The sequence below is a fragment of the Dendrobates tinctorius genome, unplaced genomic scaffold (genome assembly GCF_039654945.1).
Source record: "Dendrobates tinctorius isolate UK_male_01 unplaced genomic scaffold, ASM3965494v1 ptg000013l, whole genome shotgun sequence".
Taxonomy (NCBI): Eukaryota; Metazoa; Chordata; class Amphibia; order Anura; family Dendrobatidae; genus Dendrobates; species Dendrobates tinctorius.
Window position 1 is genome coordinate 3,834,139 of NW_027361681.1, and position 20,952 is coordinate 3,855,090.

At 51.7% G+C, this 20,952-nt stretch overlaps 1 protein-coding gene across 4 annotated transcripts in view; it reads left to right on the forward strand.

Annotated features, from left to right (window-relative positions):
* Nucleotides 1-20,952, forward strand: part of FKBP15 (FKBP prolyl isomerase family member 15) — a 48,947-nt gene that overhangs the window by 5,877 nt on the left and 22,118 nt on the right. For all 4 annotated transcript variants that reach the window (XM_073558309.1, XM_073558310.1, XM_073558311.1 and 1 more), the window contains exons 2-5: nt 10,029-10,138; nt 10,288-10,369; nt 10,613-10,682; nt 10,773-10,847. In XM_073558309.1, the coding sequence (XP_073414410.1) occupies nt 10,029-10,138; nt 10,288-10,369; nt 10,613-10,682; nt 10,773-10,847 (337 nt within the window). The remainder of the gene's footprint in view (nt 1-10,028; nt 10,139-10,287; nt 10,370-10,612; nt 10,683-10,772; nt 10,848-20,952) is intronic.

The following is a 20,952-nucleotide window of genomic DNA, read 5'->3' on the forward strand; positions in this document are numbered from 1 at the left end:
CCCAGGTAGATTAGTAAGGGGAGCAGGAAAGCTTTGCACAGGCCAACCCTTTCCCTCAGGGTCAAAGACCAACCCTTCCATTGGTCCACTTTTTGAGCGACACCTTTGATTCTGCCTTCCCAGTTTTTCGTGGGGTAATCACCCTGGCCAAATTCGATGCCTAGGACTTTGGAGTGTTCTTGGGGTTCGGGGAGGGTGTCCGGAAGATCAAACCCGGGATCCCCGCCTCCCAGCCAGAGACTCTCACACTTGTCCTGGTTGACCTTGGACCCGGAAGCCTCCGAGTAGCTCTCCACTTCTGACATCACCACCATCGCCTCCTCTCGCGAAGAAACAAAAACGGTGACCTCGTCCGCGTAGGCCACTACCCTCAGGATAGCCTCTGGCTCCACCCCGCCCATCCTCACCCCGTCAACGGTCCACACTCGATCCTTCTGAGGAAGGGATCGATCGCAAACGCGTAAAGCAAAGGGCTAACCAGATCCTACCCCGAAAGGTTGTCCAATCCACCCATTTACCAGAGGGAAAGTCTCAGCCCCAGCGTATAAGGTCTTAAGCCAGTCCACAAACCCCCCAGGCAGACCGTACCTCAAAAGAGTGGACCAGAGGTACTCGTGGTCAACCCAATCAAAAGCCTTTGCCTGATCCAGGGTCAGCAGGAACCCCTTCCAAAGGCCCGCCCTGCCTTGCTCCACGGCCTCTCGGACACCCAGAACAGCACTGAAAGTGCCACGGCCAGGAACGCAACAGTTCTGAGCCTCCGAAAGGAGCCGCGGCGCAAACTTCACCAGCCTGTTGAAAAGTATCTTAGCCAAAACCTTCCTGTCCACATTGAGAAGTGCTATGGGACGCCAATTCTCAATGCGTGACGGATCCTTACCCTTTGACAAAATGATCAAAGCTGACCTCCTTAATGATCTCGGCAGGGTGCCCGAGGAGAGACACTCATTAAACACCTGAGTCAAGAGGGGGACCAAGGAGTCCCTAAAGGTCCTAAAGAACTCGGATGTTAAGCTGTCCGGACCTGGTGATTTTTTGGGCCTGAGCCCATCGATCGCCAGTCTCACTTCCTCTTCTTTGATCGCTTCTGCCAAAACGTCCAGCGAGAGGTCAGCTCCTGGCTCCGGAACAGCTTCAGCCAGGAAAGCCGACATCCTGTCACGATCCAGTTCCCTCCTTCCCAAGAGGTGTGAGTAGTATGAACTGACAACCTCCAAGATCCCTGATCTGGACCTCTTCAAGGATCCCGTACTGTCCATCAGCCCCGTCACTATCTTACTATTCACTGACATCTTGCAGCTTCTGTAAGGGTCGGGCGAGTAGTACTTCCCGTAGTCCCTCTCAAAAACCAAAGATGCGTGCCTATCGTACTGACACCTCTTCAGCAAGGACTTCACACCGGAGATCTCCTCGCGGCTACCTCCAGTCGAGACAAGATGCTCGAGTCTCCTCCTCAGGCTCTGATACAGGCGATCCCTGTTCAGGCTTCTGAGGTTCGAGAGTTGCCGGAAGAATTTCACCACCCGATGTTTGAACATCTCCCACCACTCTGACTTAGTGTTACTTAGGCCCAGCAGCGGTACCTGGCTCTGAAGAAAATCCTCAAAAGACCGTCTTACAGCTTCCTCCTCCAAGGAGTGCTGAATTCAGCTTCCAATAACCTCTTCCCATCCTAGGAGTCTCTGTAACGTTCAGAGAAAACATAATCAAACAGTGGTCGGAGAACTCCACCTCCACAACTGACAACGGCGAGGAGACGGCTTCCTCCTTCAAATAAAACCTATCTATCCTAGACCTGCACTGACTACCTCTAAAAAAAGGTGAATCCCGTGCTGCCTGTGTTGTGCCGGATGTGGACATCCACTAGGCGTGCCTCACTTACTATCCTGTTTAGCGCGACGCAATCATAAGTCATCCGGTCCCCAGAACCTCCTCTATCACAGGGTCTCGTGACGTTGTTGAAATCCCCTCCAAAGACCACCTGCTGACTTGAAAATAAGAAAGGTTTGATCTTCATGAAGAGACATTTGCGGTCCCACTTGGATTGGGGACCGTAGATGTTAATGAGCCGAAGCTCCTGTCCCCCCATGGAGACATCTAGGATCAAGCATCTCCCCATTTCTAATTCAATTAGTCGTCTGCATTCAACCGCTGCGGTCTTAAAAAGGACCGCCACCCCGCTATACGGCTCGGCCGCAAGAGACCAGTAGGAGGGCCCATGCCTCCACTCCCTCCTTGCTTTATGCATGGTTGATAGGTCAGCCAACCTGGTCTCCTGTAAAAACAAAATGTCAGCATCAAGTTGGCCGAGAAAATGAAAGGCCGTGTACCTTGCCGCTTCTGACTTTATGCTGGCAACATTAATGGTTGCCAGCGTCAACGGTGTGGGTGCCGCCATCATGATTGATTGGATTAGATAGCCTTTTTCTTCCCACCCCCAACAGCTTCACCCTCTTCCTCAGACAATGATGAGCTTTCAGTGCGCTTAAGACACACAGACTCATCCATTCTCTCCTTACATACACTCTGGCCCTTGTCTGGTGGTCCCGAGGTAGTCCTCCCCCCCCCCCCCCCCCCCCCCCCCAGAGGGCCCTTTAATTGCTCCCTGAGAAGAAGACTCAGCGACCCCCCCCCCCCCCCCGAGCCCCAACATCCTCGTCCGCAACCTTCGGCTCCGGGCTCCCGTCCTCCCCCTCTGCAGGGGAGTCCTGGAGGGCCCCGAACCGGTTGGAGAGATCCACCAGAGGGGGGCGGCTGGACCTTCCAATGGCACCTGGATCAGGGCTAGAGAATCGGAGGGGTCGCACTCCAGAGCGGAGGCTCGAGACCCAGACCCATTCCTACCCTTGGTTGTTTTCCGGTTACCCTTTTTCCTTTGTTGTGACCATTCCCCCCCTCCCTCATCCAGACTGTCACCGGATGAGGGTTCCTGGGAGGACATGGCGTCCGCCTGCTCCTCCCTTTCAAGTCTCCTGACTTCCTCACTCAATTCGCTGTCTTTAGGATTCTCAGCTGCAAGTGAAGTACCTGGGTCAGGGTTTAGGGTCATTACTCCCTGCCCCCTGTTCCCATGGCGTTGCTCCTGCCGCCTGATGTTGGATGGCGGCAGCTTGCTCCTCACCGGTTCCCTGCCTCCTCCGCCCCTACTGGTCCCTTCACCGGCAAGATTAGTCCCGGCTTTCGCCTGTCCCGCACTCGCCGCTTTCAGGACTGCATTGGCAAAGGAACGCGGACAGCGACTGAATGGATGACCGAGGTCACCACACAAGTTACACCTAATCCTGCCACAGGTAGCAACGAGATGGCCAAGGTCCCCACACAGTGCGCATTTCTGGGTGGTACACTGCGCACTGAAGTGTGTGGGGCTGCCGCACCTGTGACAGACCTTAGGCTGCCCCTGGTAGAAAATCAGGATCCTGTCCCTCCCCAAAAATGTAGAGGAAGGTATAGGGGTAACAGTGTTTCCTGAAACCTTCAATTTCACCATGAAGGTCCAGGCCCCTGACCAGATACCATGGTCGTCGCGGGTCTTCTCAGGAATGCCGACGATGTCGCCATATCGACCAATCCAGGTGGAGATGTCCATGCAGGAAAGTGACTCGTTACTGGTCAAAACGGTCACCTTCCTGACCGAGTTCTGGCGGGATATTGCGACAGGGACGAAACCTTGCCATTCGGGGCGACCCCCGAGCCAGCTCATGGCGAGACCAAAAAAGCTCAAGGCCCTCCGGTCTCACGAAGCTGACATCGAAGTAGGAGGTCCCATAGGGATGGATCAAGGCAAAGATGTTGTATGCCGCGAAGCCCATCCCCAGCAGGAGCTCGGCAACCTTTGACCGATCAGGACAGGCATCCTTGCTTACCCACTGAAGACGGGCCACGTTCCTACGGTTACTCCTCTGCCCCGGTGTCGGCAGAGACCAGACAGTCTCTGCCCCTCTATCTCGGAAGGCGGAAAGACCGTGTCTCTCTATCCAGAAAGACAGATCAACCTCCCTCCCCTCTACATTGATGGAACTCTCCCCTTTCTTCAGGGCGTCTAGGAAGCGCTGCTGCAAGTCACCGTCCTCGGGGCCACCAGACAAGGGCGCACTACTACCCCCAGCAGTGACAGCCCCCGAATAGCTAGGGGCTGAATCCCTCGCCACCACTGGGGGGGCAGTGGGACCACTACCTACTTCCCCTCCACCAACACCAGTGCTGCTCTCCTCATTCACTCCACCAATACGCCCATCATTTGCGGCACCACAACTCCCATCATTCACTTCACCACTATTCCCACCATTCACTCCAGCAGTACTCCCATCATTTGTGGCACCACAACTCCTATCATTCACTCCACCACCTGTCCCATCATTCACTCCACCAATACTCCCAACGTTTGCGGCACCACAACTCCCATTATTCACTCCACTACTACTCCCATCATTCACCCCATTACCACTGTTCTCTACACCTTCCACAGTCACATCCATTCCCTCCTCCCTTGTGTCTGCAGTCTCTGCACTCACACCTGCTGGGTCGGGGGAGGGGTGCAGCACCACACCCGTTTTAATTAGTTCAATACTGAGCCCCTTATTGTCCTGGGCAGAATGTTTCTGGGCTGCCTGCCCTGTAGCCACAGACTTCGGGGTGCTGGTATCACGTTTAGGGGCATGCTGTCCCCCCGTCACGGCAGAGTGCACAGTGTTCCTTGCTGATGATGTTCCCTGCTTTTGCTGTGTATTTTTTTTTTTTTTCCCGTGGCTCTGTCTCAGCTGCGCGCCTCCTCTCCTCTGTTGAGGCGCACTGCGCCCCTGTCACAACAGTGCGCCCCCCTTTCGCCGCACCATGCTCCTCGGCCCTGCCCCCCACAGCCCCGGCCGGCTCAGCTGCAGTGAGCAGGGATGGAGTCTGCCCACACCGTCCCCCTTTCGCAACGGTGTGGACATCTCCCCCCCCCCCCCCCCCCCCCCCCCCCGCTCTCCTCGGCCCCGGTGATAACCGGCTTAGCCGCAGCAGGCAGGGAGGGAAACTCCACGGGGTCCCCTATGTCCGGCGCCGTGAGTACCTCCACAGCCTCACCCCCTGCACTGTTCCCCGCACAGACAGCAGCATTGCCGGATGTCCTCCTCCTCTCCCCACCTTGCCTATGCCCCAGACCCACTGCAGAGCCTGTGCTTTTAGGTTTGGTGGGGTTTACACAGCGGGTGGTAGGTGTAGCATCAGACATTGGTACATATTTCTAACTCACCACCTCCTGTGCCGTCTTCTTTGTCTTCCTCCTCTTTTTGGTCTCCTCCGCTGGCTCGTCCTCCCCGAAGGAGAATCTGGTCAGGTCCACAGGAGACTCCAGCTCTCTGATCTCCCTCAACAGCCCGCACTCCTCCTCTTCCTCCGCTGACACTCCAGCATGGGTAGTCGGAGTCCTCTGCCGTGCCGGGAGGCCGCTTCCTTGCTGGCTCTGCGACTCTTTCTCCCGGCTTGTTCCAGCACGAGAGACTCCAGCCACGACTTCGTCGTCGTCCTCCTCCTCCTCGCTTCGGACGCCGGCTGGCAGTTCTCCCGAGGTATTTAACCCCTTCATTTCAGAGAACCGCCGCTGGTTCTTAAACCTCTCCAGGAAGGGACCTGTGCTTTTCTCAATCCCCTCCCGGAGGAGCACTAACCGGACCACCTCATCTCTGAGGGCTTTAAACCTCTGGGACGTCGCGGGTCTTTCCTTGTTAGAGGCACGGGTATTCAGGATCCGTGCCTCCCGCAGCTGCTCCTTCAGCCCGGTCAGTGCTTTGCCGGCGTCCTCGTACTCTCGCAACATGGCGACCACTCGGGAGGAGAAGGAGCTCGTGGACTCGCTGGAGGTCATCTCACCCCATGATGTTGCTGGGCTCTTCTTCCTGCGGCCTGGGGTGCCCCTGTCTCCCTCTCTGGGCGGACGATGAGCCGTCTCGGGGTTGGAGTAGGTGGGTACGGTCTTTCTCATCCGACCAGATCTCCTCACGCCCTCCTGGGCCGGTTGCTGTTGCTCTCTGTCCCCCGCCGGCACAGACCGGGGAACAGAAGCCTGGGAAGCCATGCCTGGCTCCCAGGAAGCCTGCCTCTCCCTGGGGAGAAGAGAGGCAGACTCTGGGCCTCCTGGAAGTCCTGGAGCTCACAAGACAGGTGCTGCTCTCAGCAGGGTGTGACTGATTGTGGACACCTGTCCTACAGTCTCCTCTCCCTAGTAATGGCCGATAACAAGGGGGGGATAGATTGTACTCACCTGTCCTACAGTCTCCTCTCCCCAGTAATGGCTGATAACAGGGGGGGGATAGATTGTACTCACCTGTCCTACAGTCTCCTCTCCCCAGTAATGGCTGATAACAGGGGGGGAATAGATTATACTCATTCATCCCCCACCCACTCCCAAGCTGTATATGGCTGCTAACAGAGAATAATAGACTGCCTTCTATACCCGGTGAGATCACATTTCCTATGCAGTGATCGGGTTACGTGGAGGAAGTGTCCTCAATAAGCAGAATGCTGATAAAGCATATCCTCGTGGCAGCGGTGGTTCTGCTGTGTAGCCGATGTCATCTGATCGGATCAGTCATGTGGCTGAGCTCCTTGTATCAGCAGCTCCGGGGCCTCTCCGTCCTGTGAAGACTTCCTGAGATCTGAGGCAGTGAATCTGCTTCAGTAGACACAGGCGCCTGACACTGCTGGGTGACAACTGTGTGGGATCATTAGTAATGTCCGCTATGGTTGTCATTTAGTGTTCTAAGGCACAACTCCATAGACCTGTAGCAATGTGTACCTCCTGCTATGTTCGATGCTCAAACTGACTTGTCCTTGTTTTTATTGACAAGTCTTTGGTGGAAATAATAGTCCCAGGAGTGGACAAATCTCAGCATGTCTTCCATAAGTTTAGGCGATTTTGCTGCTCAGTTGTGTTTTGGTTTTCCATTTGTGAATATGGGGTAGTGATAGAAGCATTGCCCTTTAGTGGTTGGTTATTCATTGATGAATATGGGGCAGTGATGGAAGTATGATCCCATAGTGGTTGATTCTTCTATGGGCAGCACAGCGGCTCAGTGGTTAGCACGGCAGCCTTGCAGCGCTGGGGTCCTGGGTTCAAATCCCACCAAGGACAACATCTGCAAGGAGTGTGTATGTTCTCCCCGTGTTTGTGTGGGTTTCCTCAGGGTACTCCTGTTCCTCCCACATTCCCAAGACCTACTGATTGGGGCTCACAATCTAGATCCCCTTCGGGGACAGTGATGATAATGTATGCAAATCGGTAAAGCCCTGCGTTATATGTTAGCGTTATGTAAAAAAATAAATATTATTATTATAGATTATAGTATGGGGTATTGTCCCATAAGCATTGCCCCCTAGTGGTTGGTTTATCCATTGATATGGGGCAGTGATAGAAGTATGATTCTCTAGTGGTTGATTCTTCACATAGTATGGGGTAGAGATGGAAGCATTGCCCCCTAGTGGTTGATTTTCCATTGATGAATATGAGGTAGTGATGAAGCATCGTCCCCTAGTGGTTGATGATTGAGAGTATGATGCAGTGATGGAAGCAGGGACCCCTAATGGTTAGTTATTCACTGATGTGTAAGGGGTTAAGTTATAAGCATCACTGTAGTTTTCCATTGATGATGGAAGCATCGCCCCCTAGTGGGTTTTTGTTTATTTGTTAATGCTTGATACATTGGCTGCCCCTGTGATACTGATACAGTGGGGAAAAAAAGTATTTAGTCAGTCAGCAATAGTGCAAGTTCCACCACTTAAAAAGATGAGAGGCGTCTGTAATTTACATCATAGGTAGACCTCAACTTTGGGAGACAAACTGAGAAAAAAAAATCCAGAAAATCACATTGTCTGGTTTTTTTCATTTTATTTGCATATTATGGTGGAAAATAAGTATTTGGTCAGAAACAAAATTTCATCTCAATACTTTGTGATATATCCTTTGTTGGCAATGACAGAGGTCAAACGTTTTCTGTAAGTCTTCACAAGGTTGCCACACACTGTTGTTGGTATGTTGGCCCAATCCTCCATGCAGATCTCCTCTAGAGCAGTGATGTTTTTGGCTTTTCGCTTGGCAACACGGACTTTCAACTCCCTCCAAAGGTTTTCTATAGGGTTGAGATCTGGAGACCGGCTAGGCCACTCCAGGACCTTGAAATGCTTCTTACGAAGCCACTCCTTCGTTGCCCTGGCGGTGTGCTTTGGATCATTGTCATGTTGAAAGACCCAGCCACGTTTCATCTTCAATGCCCTTGCTGATGGAAGGAGGTTTGCACTCAAAATCTCACGATACATGGCCCCATTCATTCTTTCATGTACCCGGATCAGTCGTCCTGGCCCCTTTGCAGAGAAACAGCCCCAAAGCATGATGTTTCCACCACCATGCTTTACAGTAGGTATGGTGTTTGATGGATGCAACTCAGTATTCTTTTTCCTCCAAACACGACAAGTTGTGTTTCTACCAAACAGTTCCAGTTTGGTTTCATCAGACCATAGGACATTCTCCCAAAACTCCTCTGGATCATCCAAATGCTCTCTAGCAAACTTCAGACGGGCCCGGACATGTACAGGCTTAAGCAGTGGGACACGTCTGGCACTGCAGGATCTGAGTCCATGGTGGCGTAGTGTGTTACTTATGGTAGGCCTTGTTACATTGGTCCCAGCTCTCTGCAGTTCATTCACTAGGTCCCCCCGCGTGGTTCTGGGATTTTTGCTCACCGTTCTTGTGATCATTCTGACCCCACGGGGTGGGATTTTGCGTGGAGCACCAGATCGAGGGAGATTATCAGTGGTCTTGTATGTCTTCCATTTTCTAATTATTGCTCCCACAGTTGATTTCTTCACTCCAAGCTGGTTGGCTATTGCAGATTCAGTCTTCCCAGCCTGGTGCAGGGCTACAATTTTGTTTCTGGTGTCCTTTGACAGCTCTTTGGTCTTCACCATAGTGGAGTTTGGAGTCAGACTGTTTGAGGGTGTGCACAGGTGTCTTTTTATACTGATAACAAGTTTAAACAGGTGCCATTACTACAGGTAATGAGTGGAGGAAAGAGGAGACTCTTAAAGAAGAAGTTGCAGGTCTGTGAGAGCCAGAAATCTTGATTGCTTGTTTCTGACCAAATACTTATTTTCCACCATAATATGCAAATAAAATGAAAAAAAAACAGACAATGTGATTTTCTGGATTTTTTTTTCTCAGTTTGTCTTCCATAGTTGAGGTCTACCTATGATGTAAATTACAGACGCCTCTCATCTTTTTAAGTGGTGGAACTTGCACTATTGCTGACTGACTAAATACTTTTTTGCCCCACTGTATCTCCATAAACAAAAGTCTTTTGAGTGACCTCTTGCATTAAGGAGAATTTAGGGATATGAGAACGTGACGGGGACAACAGTGGCCGCGCTTCTAAACTGGTGTCAGATGATCTTTATTACTGACGTTAGGGGCAGACATCCTGCTGCTTCCACAAGCTCCTTTGCGGCAGGGGATGTGGATTGCTCGGTGGTTTCTTGGACTGTGGAGGTAGAATTTCACGTTGAAGTGACGGGTTTCACACGCTCATGTCCGTCTGCGTTACTGGAAATGAGTCCGGGAGAGCGTGCCTGAACCATGGAAGATAGACTACTTCTGGCACGAGAACCATGGGTCAGTGCCGGGCCTGGGCATGGAGGCAGACTGTAATTGTGCTCTTTATGCATCACTTTATTGCCGTGAAGTGGGATCCTCCCTACATACTCCTAATCCTGACCCAATGTTTCACAGTGGAGGGTTCAGTCCATCAGTATTCGCTTGGGCTCCAGACTGACGTATTGTCCAAACGTTCAGGGACCAGATGTGTGTTTCTCATGGGGATTTAGCTCCCAAAGTATTTCCTAGAATGGATAGAATTGCAGCAAACCTTCAGCTGTGAGGAATTTCTTGCTATTTTTCAGGTTGAATGTAAAGGAAATGTAATCATCCACTGACAAGAAGCAGAAATTTTAGGTTTTAAGGACAGGTGCTGTGTGTAATCCCGTCTTCATATATTTCATAGGGCCAAGTTGGCATCTCTGTTTGGAATGGACCAGAGTGTCAACGCGCAGGGGAATGAATCCTTCCACTACACCGCTCCAAAGCAGCCGAAGAAAGGCGCAGTGCCAGCGGGTGAGGATATAGGACTGCAGATTGCTCGCTGCGGGAAATAGACCTTTGAAGCCATTGTGGGAGCCGGCGGGGGTCTCGGGAAGGGAAGGGAGGCGGCTGTATGAAAATAGTGTCCGCATTGTGCTTATATCTCTTTATTCACATTCCAGGTACAAAATCCCCCAAACGGCCGGGAGCCTCTGGTGCTGCACCCTCCGTCCTGTACGCTACAGCCGTCCATGCCTACAAATTGTAAGTGTTCTTTATATACAGCACCCACCATCAACACCACCGGTCTGTGTGTGGAGATATTGTAAAGGGGACATCTGTACTGTACTGACCCTATATTATACCCCAGAGCAGCGCTCACTATTCACATGTAATGTATGTGCGCTGACAGCGACTGCACCAGCAGAATAGTGAGTGCAGCCCTGGAGTATTTATCACTTTGTGGATAAACTTGATCTAAATGGTGTATTTGCCTTTGTTGTACAGTGTGAATGGACAGTATGTGAAGCAGGGCAAGTTCGGTGCCGCTGTCCTGGGTAACCATACTAGTAAGGAGGTGAGTTTGGAGCTGTGGGGTGCAGGGTGTTAACTCCTGTCGGCTCGCAGTGCAGCTCTCTGACCCTCTGACTTTGTCTTTGTCCTGTAGTACAGGATTCTGCTGTACATCAGCCAGCAGCAGCCGGTCACCACCGTCAGGATACATCCGGGATTTACCTTTACAGTAAGTCCACTGTTGTGCAGGACACCTGATCTAAATCCCTGGGGTAATGTGTTTTATCTCCTCCTCTGATCCCGTACAACAATGCTGGTTGTTAGAAACTGGCAGCGATTCCAACAAACCTTCACATGGAGATGTAACCGAGCCACCAAGTGTAACGGTGAGGAGCCATCTGTGGAGGACACAACACAGGATCCGTTCCTCCCATGTCACCAATGTGACGTAACTACACAGGCACAGCTCTCCGGCGCCCCCTGGGTGTCTCAGGTCAGTAAGGGAACTGCACCTAGAGTAAATGGCCCGCCGGGGAGGATGTCCTGTTACCCGCTGGGTATTCTAAGATTCGTGATCAGAGTAAAAGCATCAGCCCAAGATTAATTTTATAGTTTAATTGCCTTAAGGGCGCACTAGATAATTACAGAAATATACAGAAAGCTATACAATGGAATTACAGTGGATTTGCAGTCAGAGTAAAATATAACAATAAGGGTACAAGACTTGGAGATATTAATTGACCTCCAGCTTTACCAGATTGTAGGGTGCATGTGGGTGCCGGGAGTTCTGCAGTCCACAGGTACAAGAATCTTAGTTGCCGGACAGACCCCCAAAGCACGGGCCGCTGCTCCCCTTGGCAGGTCTGTCCCCAGTTCCTTCTTAGATCACCATCGTCTGGTTCTTCTGTGTGAGTGTCAGGGCTGTGGAGTCCGAGTCGTGGAGTCGGAGTTAGTTTTGGTTGGAGTCGGAGGCGGTAGAAATGTTCCGACTCCAGCTTTAAAAAAAAAAATGTATTAATATTTCATAATTGAACTTTCATATGAATTTTATAAATGTTGCTCAAATATATATGTTCTATCAAACTATGAACAACAGTGATAAGCAGTTCTGCTTGAGATAGAGACATTTCTTACTTCTTGTGTGTCACTGTTCTCCACTGCCCTTATCTAATCTTATACTTGGTTAACCTCATGCTGCCCCAACCCCCCTACTTACAATGTATGAAACTGAAAGTGAAAATGTGTTGCAAATTCTTAGTAGTAAAGCTCCTCCTCTAGACTAGATCATACTAGGTGTGCGTCTTTCAAGCATCTCACAGCTGCCTGCTACTCAGAAGAGGAAGACTGTAAGGCTGGAGTCACACTAACCTGCGCAAAATACGGCCAGTATTTTACATGCGTAATACGGATGACAGACCCCTAAACAGTGCTCCGTATGTCATCCGTAATCAAGGTGTGGTCGCGTATTTTGCGCATGTCAGCATCCGTATGTAATCCGTATGGCATCCGTATGGTGAGATTTTCTCGCAGGCTTGCAAAATGGACATATAATGGAGCCCTATGACAGTTTTAATAAAGAAATGAAAGAATAGATATACACACATAGAATGCGCATATATATATATATATATATATATGTGTGTGTGTGTATTCTATGTGTCTATATCTATTCTTTCATTTCTTTATTAAACCTGTCAGTGTGAGTTTACTGTATAGCGCACTGAATTGCCGGCTTTGCTAAAAGACACCTGGTGCGTATTTCTTGCAAGTCACACGTGTGGTCCGTGTGTAACCCGTATTTTTTGCGCACCCATAGACTTGCATTGGCGTACTACGGGCGTAGTACGCTGACAATCGCAGCATGCTGCGAGTGGCACGGAGCGTAGGATACTGAGGAGAAATATACGGCTGGTGCGAGGGTCCCCATAGAGAATCATTGGTCCGTGTCTAATGCGTGCTTTTTGCGCCTCTCACTCTCCCGTATTCCTCGCCAGTGTGACCCCAGCCTAAGAAGTATCCTTTCAACAAACTTTGCATCAGTTAACTGTGAGTACATGAGGAATAATAACAGTATTACTGACCACTATATCAGTTGTACGACCTGGCAATAATTTTGTACAATTGTTTTTAGGAAAAACTATTGTCATTTGGATTGTGAATGCAGAATTAAAAACCTGCGAATGTCAAAGAAGCATCACATTAAATCAGCTGTATTTGAACATTTCACCATCACTCAAGATAGAAAACATTATGTCTGTCAGTGTATGACAAATGATCCAGACGAAAACAAATGCTGTGAAGCCAAGATGAGTGCATATTCAGGCAAAGATAAAAATGCTCCTACCAGAGCTTCTAATCTGAAGAAACATTTACAGCGCTTTCATCCAGAAGTACTGAAAGCAGTGGATGAGAAAGACTGCATCCAAACCAATGAACCAGTGCCCAGCTCTTCCAGCCAAACAAAGGAGCAGAGAACTTTGCAGCCATCAGTTGCAAGATATTTTTTCAGTGACAAAGTTACTATGACAATGACAGATACATTTAAAAAACAGATCATAGAGCTTGTTGTAAAGGATAGTGTGCCTATTTCATTATTTTCACGACCAGCTTTTATGTGTCTGAATGGGGAAATGGCCCGCAAGCTTGGTGTTTCTCTGGAGAGAGAGAGTATTAGAAAATTAGTAATCGAAGAAGCTTTTAAACAAAAGGAAGAACTTAAAAAAAACTCTCAAGGGAGGCTTTCTGTTTCTTAAAATGGATGCCTGCACACGTCACAGAGTGAACTATTTTGCCATCAATGTCCGATTTGTTTGTGACAAAAATGAAATAGTTACCAAGACATTGACAGTAAAAGACACCAAAGCTCATCACACCAGTGAGTTTCTCCAGGTCTTGGTGGAAAAGGTTCTGCAAGACTATGAACTTAAAAAAGAGCAAGTTCTTTGTCGTAACTGACAATGCTTCAAATATGATAAGTACTATTAAGCTAATGAATGAGAGTAATGATGGTGACCAGCAGCTAGAAGAACATTCTGGGTCCACAGACAAAGAAATGTTTGAAATAGAGGAACACAGTATTGTAACTGAGGAGCAAACTGAAGTTGCTTCAGATGAACAGCAACATGATAGTTTAGATGATCTTGTTGAAACTGTGTCAATATGTTCTTTCATTCATCACATGCGCTGTGTTGTGCATACGCTACAGCTGGCTATAAGAGACAGTCTGCAAGAAGGACATGCTGCTGCACTGATTGGCAAGGTGAGAAAATTGGCTACTGTTGCCAGAACCCCTAAAGTTGACTCAATTTTGAAGAGACGTGCTGGAAAAGGGCCAATTATTGATCAAGCCACACGATGGGGCAGTACTTACTTAATGATTCAGCGCTTGGTTGAACTGAAAACCTTTCTTGTAGACATGGCTAACCCTCAACTGACGCTAAATGAAAGTCAGTGGAATCAGGTGACTGAGCTGGAAAAATTGCTAGAGCACCCATTTACAGTGACTAAAAAAATTACAAGCAGAGGACTTAACTCCAGGTATTTTCTTAAAGGAGTGGAAGAACCTGATGTTTCGCCTGTCCCAAAGAGGAGGGTTAATTGCAAGTGGCATTGCTACATCAATGAAACGGAGAGAGGAGCTACTATTACAAAATAACATTCTTTTGGCAGCTGTTTATGTAGACCCAATGCATCAGATTCTTCTAGATGATCAACAGCTAAGTAAAGGAAAAGAAGCTCTGTTTGAAATAGCAGTAAGGATGAAAGGGTTGCAGAACAGTCAGGAGGAACAAGAAGAATTTGGTCGTCCTGCCACATCTTCACCCTCATCATCAACTGATGAAGAATTTAATTTCGAAAAATATTTGGATCACAAGGACCGTGCAAAGCGTTCCCGCATAGAAGAAGAGTCATCCCCATCAAGGAACACAGCCAGTACATTTCAGCAGAATTTTTCATGTGCACTAAAAGAAATTGAGAAATTTGACCGTTCATCAAAAATAACAGTGCAACAAGCGATTCCTCTGTATCCTGACATTGTCAGAGATGTTGCCCGAGTGGTTACTGCTTTGCCACCAACACAAGTTAGTGTAGAGAGGTTGTTCTCTGCTCTCAAAATAATTAGATCAGATTTGAGGGCATCCATGAAGGAGGATCTGACAGAGGCAATACTTTTTCTGAGGACAAATTTATAGATTTCTTCTTATTAACTGCATAAAAGTGTTTATTTACTTACAGTTTAGAAAAGTTTATAAAAGTTATTTGCTATATTCTAATTGTATTCTAATAAATGTAGTTTTTGCTCTAAGTGGTCTGATTACTTATATGATGGTGAGAAACTGAATAAGCACGATGTTTAATATTTTACAACAGTAAATTTGTTATGAATTGGCCATTTATGAAGGAGCCGGAGTCGGAGCCTGATAAAATCCAGGAGTCGAAGTCGCAACTGTGGCTTACCGACTCCACAGCCCTGGTGAGTGTCTGTCTCTGCCATGGGCTGCTAGTTCTTAAACACGCTAGGTTCCTCCCCCTGTGTCAGAGGGTGGGCTAATAATCTCCACCCTTTAGCTCTCTGCAGAACTTATTCCCAATATCTAAGAAAGGGGGTAACTTTCAACAGCATGATCGGATCAGAACATGAGATGTGCGATTTCCTCAGGGTCACTCGGATATTTTTCATGAGTCCATAACTCGAAAGATGTGCTCATAATCCATGATCCTAGGATGGAGACGGAGAGGCTGGGAGAGACAATGGATGTGTATTTCTGTGTCTAGCTGGCAGGTACCTTCTAATTGAAGCCCTCAGGCATCTTCCTGCCCCATGCTGGCGTGGCTCCTTACCTAAGCTTTGAAGTTCTGTTTTGGGCCTTATCTCATTATCATACTAAAAGGCCTTGCTATTCAGCATTGGAGCACTAAATCCTGCTTTCTTCAATATGCTTACAGGCCCTGGGGGGGTAGGAGCAGTTAACTCCTTCATCACACCTCCCTGCTTTCGAGGGCGCTAGGGTTATCACATTTCTGTGTTCCCCTATGCGCCCTTCCGCACCCTCTCCTTGCTGGGACAAGCCATCAGTGTTATCATGGTCCCTGCCTCTTTTGTGGCGAATGGTGAATTGATACTGCTGGAGACGGAAGCTCCAGCGTAGCAACCTCCCATTCGTCCCAGAGACTGTGTGTAACCAGCTGAGGGGGTTGTGATCTGTTTCCACTGTGAATTGGCGTCCGTACAAGTATGGCTGCAGACGCTGCAGGGCCCACACAATTGCCAGACATTCCTTCTCCATCGTGGAATAGGCCACTTCCCTCGGCAGGAGCTTCCGGCTCAGGTACAGAACGGGGTGTTCATGGCCCGTAGTGTCGACCTGGTTGAGCACAGCACCGAGGCCGAAGTCGCTGGCGTTTGGTCTGCACTACAAACAGCCGCGTGAAGTCGGCTGCCTGTAGTACAGGAGAGATAGAAAGGGCGGTCTTCAGCGCCTGGAAAGCTGTCTTGCATGCGACTGTCCAGTCGACTGCGACGGGCAGCCTCTTCTTGGTGAGGTCCGTCAGAGGCTTGGCCAGGGCACTATAGTGTGGAACAAACCTCCTATAGTACCCGGCAGTCCCCAAGAAGGACATCACCTGCTTCTTGGTCCTGGGGGTGGGCCAGGATGCGTTGGAATCCACCTTCCCGGGCCCTGGCTTCAGAGCTCCCCCACCTACCCGGTGTCCCAGGTAGTGGACCTCACTCATACCCAGCTGGCATTTTTCCGGCTTAATGGTCAAGCCTGCTCGCTGGATCCGCCCGAGCACCTGCGCCAGGTGCTCTAGGTGATCTTCCCAGGTGGGACTGAAGATGGCAATGACGTCTAGGTACGCGGTCGCATACCCTTCCAGTCCCTCGAGCAGCGTGTTGACCATCCTCTGAAAAGTGGCAGGGGCATTCTTCATGCCGAATGGCATCACCGTGGACTCGTACAGTCCGAGTGGGGTGATAAAGGCAGAGCGTTCCCGTGCCCCAGGGGTCAGGGGAATCTGCCAATACCCCCTGCTCAGATCCATGATGGGTCAGGTACTTGGCCCCGGCCAGCCGATCGAGCAGGTCATCGATGCGCGGCATTGGGTACGCATCGGTGACCGTCACAACGTTGAGACCCCGGTAGTCCACGCAGAACCGCGTAGTTCGGTCCTTGTTAGGGACGAGGACTACAGGTGAAGCCCACGCGCTGTTGGACACTTGGATCACCCCCAGCTTCAGCATCTCGTCTATCTCTTGGCACATGTGCTGCTGTACCTCGAGAGACCTGATATGCTGAACGCTGGATCGGGGGGTGATTGCCGGTGTCCACGTCATGGACGGCTGTCTCAGTCCTTCCGGGCAGGCTGCTGAACAGCTCCCGAAAGGGGTGTAGGGTGACCCCCAGCTGGGAACCTTGGTCCTCCGAGAGCTGGTGGCCAACCCCCACATCCTCAATGGATCCACCTGCCTTGGCTTGGGTGAGCAGATCCAGGAGGGTTTCTACCTCTCCTTCCTCTGGAAGGTTGCACACTGGGTGGGCACAAGCCTCCCGCTCATGATGGGCCTTCATCATGTTCACGTGGATGGCCTTCCTCCTTCCACGGGCGTGGTCCAGGGTGACCAGATAGGTGACAGCGTTGAGCCGCTGGTGCACGAGGTATGGACCCTCCCAGGCCGCTTGAAGCTTGTTTTGAGGTATGGGAACCAGTACCCACACCTTTTGACCCACCTCGTAGGTCCGCTCGCAAGCATTCTGGTTGTACCACTGCTTCTGGTCAGCCTGGGCTTGGGCCATATTGTCATGCACCAGCCGTGTCAAGGCCATCATTCTGTCCCGGAAGCGCACGACATACTCAATGACCGACACTCCAGGGGTGGCCAAATCCCCTTCCCATGCTTCCTTCACCAGAGCAAGGGGCCCCCGTACACGTCGCCCGTACAGGAGCTCAAAGGGGGAGAACCCCATTGAGGCCTGTGGGACCTCCCGGTAGGCAAACAGCAGGTGTGGGAGATGCCGCTCCCAGTCTCTCCCGTGGGAGTCGACCAACATCTTCAGCATCTGCTTTAAGGTGCCATTGAACCGCTCACACAGGCCATTGGTCTGTGGGTGGTACGGGCTGGCTACCAGATGTTTCACCTGTACCTGCTTACAGAGAGACTCCATCAGCTGCAACATGAACTGGGTCCCTCGGTTGGTGAGCATTTCCTGGGGAAACCCCACTCTGGAGAAAATCTCCAGTAAGGCAGTGGCCACTTTGTCGGCCCGAATGGACGACAAAGCTACCGGGTATCGGGTGGCATAGTCCACTACCATTAGTATGAAGCATTTCCCGGAGCGGCTGGGAGTGGACAGAGTTCCAATGAGATCCACAGCCACCCTCGAGAAAGGCTCTTCGATGATGGGCAGAGTTACCAGTGGGGCTTTGGGGCACCGCCCCGCCTTCCCCACCCTCTGACAGGTGTCATACGAACGGCAGTAGGCAATCACCTCGGTCCTCATTCCCGGCCAGTAGAAATGCTGAGCCAGCCTGGCCCTGGTTTTGGTGATCCCTAGGTGTCCGGCCATGGGAATCTCGTGTGCGATCCGCAACAATTCTGCCCTGAACGGATAGGGTACTACTAACTGTCGGTCCCTGGGCCACGCCTCCGGTGAATCCGGCTGGACCGTTACCCGGTACAGCTGTCCCTGGTCCCAGACCACTCGCTCGCGTTCGGACTCCAGGGGAGGCTGTGCCGCCTGCTCCTTGAGAGCTTTCAGGCTAGCGTCAGCTTCCAACGCTGCCTGAAATCCCTGACTCGATGTGGCAAGAATTGACGAAACGGCCACATCCTCTGTCAGCTCCCCGGGATCTGTCTCCTGGCCGCTGTCTGACTCGGCAGTCACTTGGTCGGAGAGGGGGAAACCATCGGACCTCCGCGAGGCTCCTTGGGCTCCGGCGCTCCTACTCCTGGTAACAGCGGCCACGCCCGCTGAGACCACAGGTAGCGCCTGCTTCCCCTCGGCCCCTGACCAAGTTGCCGGGTCAGGCAGACTTCCCTGGCCTCCTGACATCCCGAATGCGGGGAACTCCTGCCCTGGGGTCTCACCTGGTGGCTCCTCTCCCGGGATGCCCCCTCCCCCCATGGCCTGTTCCTCTTTCTGCAGAGGCCCTAGACTCAGCAGGCTGGGTTCACTTAGGGGCCCTACACTGCCCATAGCAGCCCCTCCCTCCACATCTGAGCTCTCCCCTGCAGTTTTCTCACCTGTCCTCACTGTGAGCCCTGTGTGTGTGTGTAGTGTCAGTGCATGGCTTACCATCAGGTTTCACTCCCTCCTCCACTGTTGGAGGCACATTCAACACATTAACGTTAGCAGTCACAGTAGGGTCATGACATTCTTGGGGAGCCGGACTTGGGGGTTCAGTGGCCACATACTGAGACACTAGCCGCCCCAAATCGGTCCCAAGCAACACATTGGCAGGAATATTTGGCGTTACTCCCACCTCCACTGTTGGAGGCACATTCAACACATTAACGCTAGCAGTCACAGTAGGGTCATGACATTCTTGGGGAGCCGGACTTGGGGGTTCAGTGGCCACATACTGAGACACTAGCAGCCCCAAATCGGTCCCAAGCAACACATTGGCAGGAATATTTGGCGTTACTCCCACCTCCCGCATTCCCCTCCCGGCGCCCCAGTCCAAAAACACCTTGGCGACGGACAGCGCCGGCTCAACACCTCCAATTCCGGAGATGGAAAGGTTCTTCCCAGGCACCAAGTCTTGAGGGGACACCACCTCAGGATGTACCAGGGTTCGTTCAGCGCCTGTGTCCCGCAGTCCCATGAGCGCTGAGCGGCCGATGGTGACGGGTTGGTAATTGTCCAGGGACCTCCCACCACCCCCTCCCACACACAAAACAGTGGACGGTTTCTGGGACAGGGATGGGGCCTTATGGCGCTGGGGACACGCAGCCTTAAAGTGTCCCGGCTGGTTGCAATGATGACAACGTCTGGGTTCTGCTCCTGGCCTGGAGAGGGCAGCAGGGGGGTACACCCCTTGAACTCGGGGGGGGGGGGGGGGACAGGGGCAGGATTGGACTTACCCCCTCCAGGTGCTGCTGGCAGGCTTCTTTGGCTCAGAGGCCCTGTTGTTGGCATAGTCTTCTGCCAGGGCGGCTGTAGCAGAAGCCCCCTTTGGTTTCCGGTCACGGAGGAACTGCTGGAGGTCCTCTGGGCAGTTCCCCAAGAACTGCTCCGTGACGAACCGTTCCTGGACCTCCTGGCTGGTGGTGAGCTCTAGACCCGAGGTCCAGTGTTCCGCAGCTCTCAGCAGTGCCCGCATGTGGTCAGTCCAGGTGTCCTTTGAGCCCCGCTGCAGGCTCCGGAACTTCCTGCGGTACGACTCCGGGGTGAGGTTGTACTGCTGGATCAGGGCCCGCTTGATGCTGTTGTAGTCCTGCTCCTCCCCGGCAGGTAAGTCCCCCAAAACTTCCAGGGACTTACCCCTCAAAGGGGGGGTCAGGTACCTTGCCCACTGATCCAGGGCCAGATGGTGTTGGAGGCAGGTTCTCTCAAAGGCCAGCAGAAAGGAATCCAGGTCTCCATCCTTTTCAAGCAGGGGGAAGTCCTCCGCCCGGACCTTGGAAGCCTTGGTCCCCGGTGGGGCTGGAGCATCCAGCGGGAGCCCGTGCTGAGCCATCTCCAGTCGGTGCCGGCGCTCCGCAGCTTCACAACGTTCTGCAGCCTGCAGCACACGTTCGGCATGCTCACGCTCTGCCACCGCTTGCTCACGCTCCGCTGCTTTCTCTGCCGCCACAAGGAGTCTGTCATGGGCGGCGGCGTTACCAGCCTCGAGCTGTGCCATGGCCGCTTGGAAAAGGGCCTCTGATCTGGACAGGCTGGGGCGGGCAGGTGGTAGACAGTCCACTGCGGGACTGAGCACGGGGGTCTGGCTCCTTGGGGAGCCCTGGCTGAGCTCCCCCTCGCCTTCATTTTTATTGGCCTCCACCACCTCCTCATAGACCATAGCATTGGCCTCCCCCTTTGCCTTACTCCTGGTGCCTTCCGCCATCTTGGGAACCTCTGGTTACTGACACAGCTGCAACCCTGGCCTCGCACACAACTTATTATATTTGCACTCTGACCGTCTAGTGCTGGGCTGACCTTAGGACCCCAGCAGTGAAAGTTACCGCTGGTAGTCTTTAGTGTCTGGGAGTAGGGGTCCCACGCACACTATTACTCTGATCCCACTGCTGCCACCAATGTGGAGGACACAACACCGGACCCGTTCCTCCCACGTCACCAATGTGACGTAACTACACAGGCACAGCTCTCCGGCTCCCCCTTGGTCTC